Below are 11,813 nucleotides of genomic sequence, written 5' to 3'. Positions count from 1 at the left end.
TAGCAAAGGTGCACAGGAAAATGAAGAGGAGACCTACGGCTGTAGAATATAACATTTTGTGAAAGATCGCCCCCCGACGGTGTGGAAGAATTACTTAAAAGCAAGGTTGCACAACCAGCGAGGGCACGCTGACGAAAAAAACATAGTAAACCTTTATAAAGAATTTCGAAATTAAAAATAACATGTAAATTTAATTCTCAAAATAATCCCCATTTACTCATAGTAATGGACAAACTTAAACACTGAGTGACTGTATTAATTCCTGGTCTCATATGCATACCATCCAGACATTACAAAACTTCCTTTTTCCTAGTAATTTTCACGTCGACCAGATGTCATGAAGAACAAGACCCGAGTGGGACTAATTCTGGCCAGTTCCTTTCTGGACACACAAGCACACAGGGAGAATTCAGAGACAGCAATTATCCAGCATCTGTTCAGAAGGTTCAAGGAAACTTGAGTACCTGACAGAAATCCACATTGAACGCAGATAGAGCATGCAAACTCCACACAGAAGGTACCTCAGTCCAGAATGAAGCTCAGGATCCCAGAGGTGTGAGGTAGCAGCAGTAACCATCAAGCCACATGCCTCCTGCACACCATACATATGGTTTAAAAAGCACAATTCACTTTTACTGGTGATTTTAAGGAAATGTTCAGAATTCTGAAATACATTGACAAAGGTCAGCCATGGGAATACTTCAGGCACTTAAAGTAAACAGGGACTTAAGAGAAAACAAAACCAGCTACACAGAAAAGTGCCTTCAGAAAGAATCAAAGGAGAGTGAATATTGTCACAATTTATGTTGCAAAGTAAAATAGAAATACATTTATGTATTATATAAATGGTTTGTCACTGATTTACACAAAATACTCTATAATGTCAAAGTGGAACAAAAGTTCTCAAAACATTTTACATGGAATTAAAATGAAGACACTGAAATAACTTGATCTGATAAATATTCACCCTCCATGACACTTGAAGTGTATCTAATTTCCTTGAGATCTAGAACCTGAACGGAGTCCACTTGTGGTCAGTTGAACCGCTTGACATGATTTCAGGAGAAATATACTGTATTTGTCTACACAAAACTTCAGTTCGACCGTGCATGAAAGTCTACCATGAGCTACCAAGCTCTACAACTCTGTGGTTGAAATTGTGAGGCATTGACCTGGGGAGGAGTATAAACATATCCAGGGAGATGCAAGTTCCCCAAAACAGTCAGGTCCATCTTTAGAAAATGCTAAGAATAAAGAACCACACAGATTTTTCCTGAGCAACCAGGCAAGAAGGAACTTGATCAGAGAAGTAAATGAGAACCAGGCGACCACACAGACATAGCTGCGGAGTCCCATGGCCGAGTTGGAAGAACTTGTCCAGAGGAAGCATTACACAGATTTATCCTCTATGGGAAAGTGGCTAGACAGAAGCCACACCTGATAAAGTGTTTCTCAAAAGGCACTTGGCAAATGAGACAATGTGACAAAAGACTCTCTGGTCTGTAGAAAAACAAATTGAACCAGAGTGGCACTCCTGGCACAAACACAGCTAATCACACATGCAACCCCATCCCTACGATGAAGCACAGTAGTGAAAACAAATATCTTCATTCACTTTGGCTATGAACAGTGGTGTATATAAAAAAAGTCTCAAGTACTAGAAATACAACAGTATAATATTTGATCCAAGAAGACTCTGTTGCTATGAATTGGTCTCAATCTCGGCCATTCATGAAACTGGTAAAAATGAAACATTCATAATATTAAAAGTCTTTATTGATGTTTGGTCAGTACAGGAAAGGGATTCATGGAGTCAGAGTAATATGCAATTAACATGGTACAACATATTGTAGAAACTTTAAAACTATACACAACTTTTGAACAGCATTTCACCTAGAAGGGGAACAAAAAACTAAACATAAAAAGAAAAAAGTCAACACCAAAAACTAGAAGTCCTGAATGGGTCAATGCTATTTTTTAAAAACACATCTGTGGTGTCATTACTGTACTGAGCATTTACAGTATTAAACCAGAAGCAAAATGGTTTATTTCACCAGCATCATAAATGACATTAGAAGTAAAATCAAGGAGGCCTGTTCAGAACCAGTTCTGGTTACACAAACATCAACACGTGTATTGCAGAAACAGATGTAGCTTCTTATTACGTTAAATCATAAAAAAATAACTCAAATCTACATGTATCCATTTTATTGGTTTTGTTTAGCAATGCAATTATTAAAATTTAAATTGTGGCAGAGGTATCATATGAAGCCAAAAAAAATAGTCCCAACATTTCTGGACAGTATCCTCAGCCGAACATGTAATGACAACGTATATTATAGATATAAAAAGCTGGCGTGTAAAGGATGTTACAAAACTGAGCCATGTGCATTTACAGTTGTGTCCAAACCATTCTGAGCATGGCGTGACCCCGCAGTTCTGTTACCTTTCCCACTGACTGACTTCTCCTCCTGAGGGTCATTGTTGGAGTCTGTGTCATTAGAATGGTGCGTGAGAGACGTTTCGCTACCAGTGGGGGAGTCTACACTCTCATAACCTGCACTTAACTGGTTCATGTACCCGCTGCTGCCCCCTCTGCTTGTGCGCTCTTCTGAGTGGTTGGAGAGTTTTGTCTCATTGCTGGGAGAAGAGGGGAAATCCTCCTCAGTGCTGCTGACCTCCCTGTAAAGGCTCGGGCCCGATGTCCTGGGAGAAGGATTCCCGTTGCTTGGTCCATTTGCCACTCTCCCGCAGTCTTTACCAGCTGCCTCTGCCGGGCCAGAAGACTCCGAAGAGGAAGTCCTGCTGGTGCCAGGAGCCGGGCACTGCTGTTGTCCTTGTTGAGACAACTGCTGACGAGTCTCTTTAAGTTGCTGCTGAAGGACCAAGATGGTGCTCTGCATGCCCTCCACTTCTTCATCCAGCTGAATAATAAAATCATTCAGCTCTGTAAAGATAAACAAAAAGAAGCATATACTTCAATAAGAAACTGTACAGAATACCTTACAAAAAAGCCCTACGGACTACTGAGGCCATAAATGGAATAACCTTGACATAGTTTTAACTGAAGTTTTAAGAACCCAGAAAAAAAATCTTAGGCTATAGTTTAAGTGTGCTTTCACGTCCACACAACTGTCCCGACCCAGAAATCTACCAAATCTTACCATCTTGACTGCTTTTAAGCTCCTCACTGTATTTCTTCTGCAAAGCCAGCTCAGCCTCCAGCTGGGCAATGCGTCCCTGCGATAGCTGTCTCCCCAACTCCTGATTCTCCTGAATGAGCATCCGACATTTCGCCATCAACTTTTTCCCTGTTTGGCTGCAAAGGAAAGGAACCTAACATCACAGAATGAACTTGGGGTGTTTCTGAAACTATATGGGATTTGACAGAATAAAAACTGATAAAAACAGTGCAACAAAAGCTGGTTACCTGAAATTCCATAATGCTAAAAAACAGGATTACTTAAACTTGCAGCCCTTAAACAGACCTTCCATTCTAGTTTTAGAACTACAAATAATCAACAGTAATTTAATCACACGGCTTTTAAACCAAGGACATCCTTAAGTTGAATTCATTGTTCATATGCCAAGTAGCCCTGCTAAAATGCAATCCCAAAAGAAACGGTAAAACCCACTGACTCACAACAAGCGAACATTCCAATCTGCTGCAGGAATCGTCCAGTTAATCTGAAGCAAAATGAAAAACTTTTGCAATGTTTAGATGCTACTGAACGCCATTTAATTCTGCAAGACCATCTTGAAAATATCTAATTCAGCAGAACTCTTACGTGAAACATTTTACATTCATGTCTTCAGCAAACTAAATTGACAAGTAATTAAATTTAGACAAAAAGCTCATATATACTGGTATTAATTAAACAACACCCCATAAAGCTTTGAGAGAAGAAACATATCCATGAGTAGATTTAAAAGGAAACCTTATATTCTAAGTACTATTTAAATTTAACCTTTTCTATGTTTTTTAAGTCACTGATTTGGAACTGTCAAGATTAGTGCAGGGTTTTCAAGAGGGAGATTTAGTTATAATCACTGGGAGTTTTTTCTAACCTGTGTACCAGGGTACAAATGCAGTTGCTATCACCTCAGGTGAGCATCCGCTTACAAAGGAGGCAGGAACAATTCCACTAATTTCACACACTGGGCATGCTTTGTACCAGCAGAAAATTGTGGAAACACTTTCTCCATGCTAGATAACCTATAGCACTCTAGAGCGCACATTGACTAAAAAGGGGCGGATTCACTAAAATAAAAACATTTGCACATTTACATTTTTTTCTTAAAACGCCAAAATAAAGTGCACAAAATTACCATTAAAAGTAGAAAACATTTTCCAAGTATTTGCTGCTTGTGGATAAAAATTATTTTTGCAAAGATGCAGAAGTCCATAGTATTTAATGCATCACGAAACACAATGGACAATGACATGTACAAGAGTCACCTAACAAACACTGAAAATATAAAAACCAGCAGCAACTCTGTTTCAAATGAATAGTCAGAGGTCACTTTTTGAATCTTAAATACTGAATACCTCTAACATCCTCAACACAAGATTGGTACTAATTGTGAGTTTGGGGGATTTAAGATTTTATCTTTCAAAACAATACAGGACATTAGATAATACCAGAAACATTACACTGTGCAAATCACATTTTCTTTGAGATGTAAAAACTGAACAGAATGCATATATGAAGCAGATGACATGTTACCGTTCCACTTCTCTGTCAAATTTGCACATATCAATTGTGCAGGCGTTATGTATTTAAGAAATACTTCAAAATACATGCCAAAACCCATGATTTAAAGTGCAACAGAGATATGCACTGGAAGTGACAAAAGGCACTTTTGATCTGATCTCAAAAGGCTACTCAACGTATGTCAGAAACCTTCAAACCTTTTTTGTACCTAAGTAGAGGAAAAGCCTTTAATCTATATAAAGAAAATGTTATCAGTTGTCAGGATCACAAATATAAAATATATAATTGTTCCTTTACCAAAATATGAAGTTTTGGTAAACTTCTGAGAAACAAATTTAGGCAAATTTCAATTCTGGTTTAAATCCTTAAGGACAAGATTTGATGCTTTCTTCACTGGGGATAACATTCCTAAGCACCACTACTCTGAATCATTTCAGTTTATCGGTCTTAAGAAAAGGCTACAAAATACATTTTCCCCACCTATTGTAAAAAGGCAGTAACAATGCTTAACATTAATTAATGCTGCCAAGATTTAAAAGCACATAAAATATTCCAAGTAATCATTCTGCATTAGAAAACTAAGTATGCATGACTGCAACGTTTAAGTATCTTTAAAAAGAGTGATTACAACAACTTGCATGGCATTATGAATATACATCAAAAACAACTTACCAGCAGTGATGAAGTGCAAACCATTAAAGTACAATGCACTGTCAAAGATGCAAAGTTAACATTTTTCCTGTTACACATTTACTACAACAGAAAGTGGCGTCAATGTGATTGCCTAGAAGCTCCACATCAAACATAGTGCTAGGTTTCCATCTCAGAACCAAACATTCATATATGCTTTAGTGCATATAAAGTACGTGCATTTTCATGAAATACCAGACTGAAGTGAAACGTGAACCTTTTAAACACTAAAATACACAATGGATAAAAATCAAATTCAGTATGGAGAAGGTGCTTTTTTGCAGCTAGAGAGGTGGCACTGTTTTATGCTGCACAACCAAAACACTCCATTCTTCAGGTTATTTCAATCACCTGAACTGAAGCAAACCTCTCATTTGACATTTACCATTTTACACATTTTTCATTTACAATACCTTGATACACCAACAGCAGTGTGCCCTTTTTTAAAATGCCGAAACAAGTTTTGTTTTGAGTCAGCTTGACTGCATCTTTTAACAACTCCACTATTGAGACATAGAGCATTAAAATGTTTTAAGCCTGACAGGATATTTACAACATCCTCTTATCATGCACACTGCTGTAGATGTAACTTAAAAAGAAATAAATAAAACAAAAAACAGGATATCTAACCATATCTGAATGACAAGCTGTTTAAAACGTCACTTCTGAGGTATTAATTCGTCAGTTCGCAAAGAACTTGAAGGAAGCCCAGAGTCTTATTTAATAAGTGACTTCCAGTGTCTTATGAGTCATTAGCGCTGCGTTTAGAGCGCTGGGTATTCCACTGTTACATTTTACTGGAATTTTATATGTTCAATTCATGATTAAACTAGGTTCTTTCATCCATTAACCAGTCTGCAGATACAGCATGCCACAGACTTGCTCCTCCCTCAATTTTCCCCATACACCACAAGTATGGAAACATTCTAGGAGGGGAAGAAATTTGAAGCCGGATGTGACTGCATCTTCGGAACAGTCCCGATTCCTTCAGGCCTCTGAACCAAGGGGAAAGAAAGCTGAAACAGAAGTTCACCTGACAAAGGTTTATGTTAAGTATTACAAGCGGGGACAGTACAAGAATCTGGCTTTTGGCTTTAAAGTCTGAGTCTTGTTGTGAATAGAGCATTTCTGCCTTCCCACCATAGCATTCTTGCAGTGGGAGTGTCAGGAAAGTCTTGACCGGGGAGTATTTGGTTTGTTTACCTATCAGGTGTAAATTTCCAGGCACTCAGTTCATTTTGGGCTTGCTCCAGTTTGTCTTTAGTCTGTTCCAGTTCTCCCTTCATTTTTAGGAAAAATAAGTTGATGGCTGGGTCCACCATTGATGATCTCAGTTGGGCAGCACTGGGTTGCTGAACTTGCTTGAGATACTGGATCTGGGTCTGTGCAATGCAAAAAAAGGTATTAGCACACATGATGAGATGAATACATCATTACAACTGTATCAGGGGATTAAAGTGATCAATGCTGAAAGAAATTCCAACACAGAACAAGGACCACTATATCTGTAAAAATTTAGCAACTGGATAAATGTCTTTTCAAGTTGTTTCTTGGAAATCTCAATAAATCAGCACAGTACGTCCTAGCTACCTAGTCACCCATTTCTATGTGAAGGGCCTGAACTTCAGAATTACTATTTCTCCCCTTGGTATGCATGTATTAAGCTGTGACACCTGTAAATTTCATGTGAAACTAGCATTAGCTGAATTTCTTCACAGGAAGGAAAATTACAATAATTTTTCGAAAAGCAACAGCATCATTTGGAAGGGTCTGCAAAGGACCTATGTGTTTTTAAACATTTTCTAGTGTAGTACAATTCAAATAAGAGAATGTTTTAGTTACTATAATAATAAAATTCCCACAATCTCTTCAGAATAGCATAACTGTAACACGTCAGAAATATGGACACATATACACTATACACATTCACTCAGAGGCTCCACTTAAAGCCATTTTTTTAAAACCTACCAACAAAACTGAGCATAACTACAATTATGTTTTTTATATTTTTGTCTCTTCTATATTGAACTATACAGAAAATAAAGTGTTATATCACTCAGTTTGTGTGAAGCCATTAATCATAACTGACTTACTAGCATAAAAAACTGAATTCTAGTTTTTAATTCACAATTGACTATAAATTTAGATTACAGTCCTTTTCTGTAACACTTCTATGCCTGTGGTACAACCATCAGTATCGCCTCCAGGGTTATTCACGTGGCTGAGGAGCCAGATGTTCGCCTCTGCTCTATTTTGCCCTTGGTGCTATGATGCTTATAAACAATCTCAATTTTCCTTTCACTGTAGCAAAGCTCTAACACTGACCAGAAATTATGTGAACACAGAAAAAGCTTCAAAATCATTTAAGCAAAGATGAAAAACAATTTTACAATTACACCAAACAAAACATTGGCAATCTCCTGACTAAAAGTTTAGGGCAGCTAAACAAATGAGGATTGTGATGAAACAGACATAACTTGCTCAATTGCACTTGCCATAGAGCAAGCCTCCTCATTCACAAAGAAACCTCTTTATTTAGATTTTATGCACCAGCAACCACAGTACATTATAGATTAAGCAATACTTAAACACAAATCAAAATTTGTCTCAGGACTGACATTACCTAGTCCACTGTGAGCACTTCATTGCTTTTTTGCATTAAGATGGGTACCAATGCTCTCCTCACAGATGCCCTCCGTTAAGAGTTTAAATTGTTAAACTGAGTAAAGGTGTGTGAACTGAATCCCCATCTTCCAATTCAGCCTTTCTTGCTTCATTTTCCATTACTAAATGATTTTTATGTTTTGTGCTGTACCAAACTCATAATGGTGACATGCATTTCCTGTAATGCATTTCCAATTTATGATTGACTGAAAAATCAACTGTACATTACAGTAGCCTAAAGGTAGTCATAACTGACAAAAGCATCTTACTTTGTGAACTCAGGCTAAAGACATTTGAGTGTCGGATATCATGCACTACCTCTTCTCATTGTTTTTTAAGTTTAGAATGTTATTTGTCAGCTCAGGAGCATTCTCCAGGCAAATACTATTCATGACATTTCCATAATACATTTCCAATGCAAAACGTGCCCTTTTAAATGAAAATTTTATATTAAAAAAAACCTCAGGAAATCAAAAATAAAAAGGATCCCCAGCACAGACCTTGTCTTTCACAAGGCTGTGTATTTTACTTAAATACGACTTCAACTAATTGTGATTTTTGAGGTTATAAACACACACGAGACTTTTCTTATATTCAGGTTGAACAATCATATACAGAACGACATTAGAAAGCAATTCAGTCAACCATCATTGGCCTTTAACGACAAGTTTAAGAACAAAATGTCAATAGCAAAGACAAGGGTCTGCCATCTACATCCGCCAGGCATGTTTAGTGCTTTGAGCTTCCTGTAAACCCCTTATGAATACAAATGTATTTTTTCCAACATGATCACTGTATATCAATTGTAACTGCATAGTGTGAGGCATTTACATATATAAAGTTACAAATAAAAACACTATTCGCTTGGGATACTTAATTAACACACAATGCAAATGTTTTAAGGGTGCAACTGAAACTGGAGCAGTTAGAGCCAACAGTCTTCAATTTCAGTAAAATACCCTCCCTTCAAGTTTAAATGAAAAAAAAGAGTAAAATAAGTTAACTGAAGCAGGACAGCAGTGTGGAGGAGTGTTAGGAGTGAAAGGCTGTGGATCAAATCCCATTGCTGATGTGCCCTTGAACAAGGTACTTAACTCATATCAATCTAATACCTAGCCAAACCAATGGGTACAAATTTAAAATGTTTTGGCAAAAAAAACTCCATGCCAAATATGAAATAATTGTATGAAAGTATCTAATTCCAATGAAAAACATTAAACCTTATATTATCTATATATGCATTTTCTTTCAGGCCAATACTGTGATGCACACTTTCCTTCAACAAATACAACTTAAAAACAGTATTTGCTACTTACTGTACACTCTTGCATTTCCTGTTCTTTTGTGGCAAGCCTCATGACAAGAATGTTTTCTCTTCTTGCAGATTCTTGTTGCTGCTGTTTCAGCTTCTCTTCAGATTCCTTCAATCCAGTCACATCATTCGCTAAACCATAATTGGGCAAATAAAGAGGAAAAAAACTTAACATTTCAAAAAACGCAATACAGCATTCAAGAGCAGCTTTACCATCCTGTAAACTGATCACCTCAGATTTCTGAAGCTAAGCATACTTGACCCTGGTCGGGGACAAGATGGGGGAAAACTCTAAAGAAAACCATGTTGCTGCCATTAAGTGACATTTGTGTCAATTTGTGGATAAATGTGTCACTCTTCCCTCTGGAACACAATTTCCAAACCAATACCCTTCTATTGTGAATAAGGACACTGTACTATAGGAGGTGGTCTTAAACATTAAACTAATATCCTAATCACATGATCAAAGGTTCAATATACTGTTCGAAAGAATAGGGGTGCTAACCCCAAATTCTGGCAAAAATCCACTTCGGACTTGCATCTGCTGGGAAGTCAGGCAGCCAACAATAGTTTTCTCACATCAATCCAGGAGGAGGCTGCACTTAAACTGGTTGAAAAGCACTGCACAAATGCAGGTATTAAAATCTTGAGAGACAGTATATAAAGGTTTCTGAATAGACTGCTTAACAACAGGTCTTGTAAGAACCAATTAAGCAGCAGATGCTATGTATACTTGGTGAAATTAAATAGCCTTCACAATTTACTCTATTCATTTTCCAAATACAATTTTTATGAACACGAAAACATGAACTTACAGTTCAGTTCTGCATATTTTGCTTCCAGAAGTTGGACATATGCTTCATGCTGCTTCCACCTGAACAGAAAAAAAAAACATGAATTGCACAAGGCCAAATTAAGATGCAACGCCCCACTTCCCTCCCGGCAATACAGATATTTACCTTACACAAAGTTCCTCTCTGGTCAGGGTCTTCAAGTCAGATTCACTAAGGCGAACCTAATCAAGCAAGAAGAAGTTTAGTTGAAATCTCAACATTTAAGATCACTATATTTTGAATGACCTGTATAACATTTCCTATACTGACCTTCTTTGGCAGAGGTTCTTCATTAGTCATTCTGAACTCTGTAGGGGAAAGAGAAAACAAAGCAATGGAAAGTAAGTCTTAACAAAAATGTAGGAAACTTTTTTTTTTGGTGTGTGAGAAGGTCGATGCTCAATATCACAGATATAGAAGACTTTGACGTGGATTTCACACTGTTATGGTGAGTTAACCAAAAAGAAACAGGCGGCCACAAAAGACAGGTCAACATTACGCGACTTATTAAAACAGTAGGGGGGGAACGGGAAACTTATCAACAATTTTACAATAAACATATACTAGATCGAGATTATCTCTTACAAATGACATCTTTCCGCAGCAAACAGTAACTTTAACGATAGCCCCAATCATTGACTCCATCACATAGGCTCAGCTACAACCATTGATTTCAGATAGTAAGACAGAGGTGTACGGCGTCTGAAGTTGCGCTTCTGCTGATAGTGCTAGCAAAACGAAATCCAAAATATTCGGACTAGAAAGTTTCCAGAATTTTCCTGTAAAGCTACAACCAATTGAAAGAATTTTTCAGCTTGTGTAAACACCTTCCCCATCAAACCATTAAAAAAAACACCAGTTAAAAAGCTATCAACATCTTCTTGGGACACCTTATTTATTTCAAGTACTGCCAAGTAAATGCTCAGTAAAGAGCCAACCTAACAGCTCACGTCCTCCGAGTATGAATATATAAGGGGACAAGGCGCTCGGTTCCACTGTTTTTCTCATTTTTGTTATCATTTCTTTTCTCATTCAAGATAAAAAAATATCCTGTGGAGGTATCCGCCCTCCCGTCTTGCTAAAGCAGAACCATCATGGTTTTAGTATACACATCAAGCTGTTTTCTTTACTTTTAAATACAAAGTATAAAAACACTTAGGTACAAACCTGCAAAAAGACACTTTACGTACGTGTAACCGTGCTCGCCAAAACTAGCATAAATATCCGGGAGTCATTCTGTTGTGTTTTCGCTACCTGCCGGTTTCTTGTGTTTGCAGCTTCTCGCTGCCACAAAATGGCGCTGAAGGAAGAGTGTCGGACTCTCCCGCAGCCGAGACTCACAATCCTCCCCTTGATAACCACCGTTAAACCCCTGAGGGAAGACTTACCAGACCCGTCTTTCTGCTGGCTAGAAATCCTCTAGGACAAACGCTATAAAACGTTAACAAAAGCGAAATTAAAAATAAAAACAAATCGGGAAATCTTTTTTTTTGTCTCGTTTCTCCAAACACCGATGCTATTTGCCCAAATCTCTCGCCGCCGCCATGAGTGAGAGGAGGAGGAGCTTCCGCCGCAAAGCATCATAAGGTGGACGCGCGC

The 11,813-nt window shown here is 37.8% G+C and overlaps 1 protein-coding gene across 1 annotated transcript; it reads right to left on the bottom strand.

The window, feature by feature from the left end:
* Positions 1 to 1,758: 1,758 nt before the first annotated feature.
* wtap (WT1 associated protein) lies at positions 1,759 to 11,813 on the bottom strand. Its single transcript, XM_088939770.1, has 8 exons — positions 11,603 to 11,813; positions 10,485 to 10,522; positions 10,341 to 10,396; positions 10,197 to 10,255; positions 9,386 to 9,513; positions 6,609 to 6,787; positions 3,165 to 3,319; positions 1,759 to 2,947 (listed from the first exon to the last, which is right to left on the bottom strand). The coding sequence occupies exons 2-8, from the start codon at positions 10,512 to 10,514 to the stop codon at positions 2,370 to 2,372; spliced, it is 1,185 nt and encodes a 394-aa protein (XP_088795896.1). The 5' UTR covers positions 10,515 to 10,522; positions 11,603 to 11,813; the 3' UTR covers positions 1,759 to 2,369.

The sequence above is a fragment of the Atractosteus spatula genome, chromosome 2, assembly GCF_055471065.1.
Source record: "Atractosteus spatula isolate fAtrSpa1 chromosome 2, fAtrSpa1.hap1, whole genome shotgun sequence".
In the NCBI taxonomy this organism is placed as follows: domain Eukaryota; kingdom Metazoa; phylum Chordata; class Actinopteri; order Semionotiformes; family Lepisosteidae; genus Atractosteus; species Atractosteus spatula.
Note: the sequence above shows the minus strand (reverse complement) of the source record. Positions and strands in the feature narration are given on the sequence as shown.

Coding starts and splice junctions, on each gene's coding strand:
- wtap (XM_088939770.1), bottom strand. CDS start 10,514: ATGACTAATGAAGAACCTCTGCCAAAGAAG. Junction 10,256..10,340: donor AGAGAGGAACTTTGTGTAAG/GTAAATATCTGT, acceptor TTTTCTGTTCAG/GTGGAAGCAGCATGAAGCAT. Junction 2,948..3,164: donor GCTTAAAAGCAGTCAAGATG/GTAAGATTTGGT, acceptor TTATCTTTACAG/AGCTGAATGATTTTATTATT.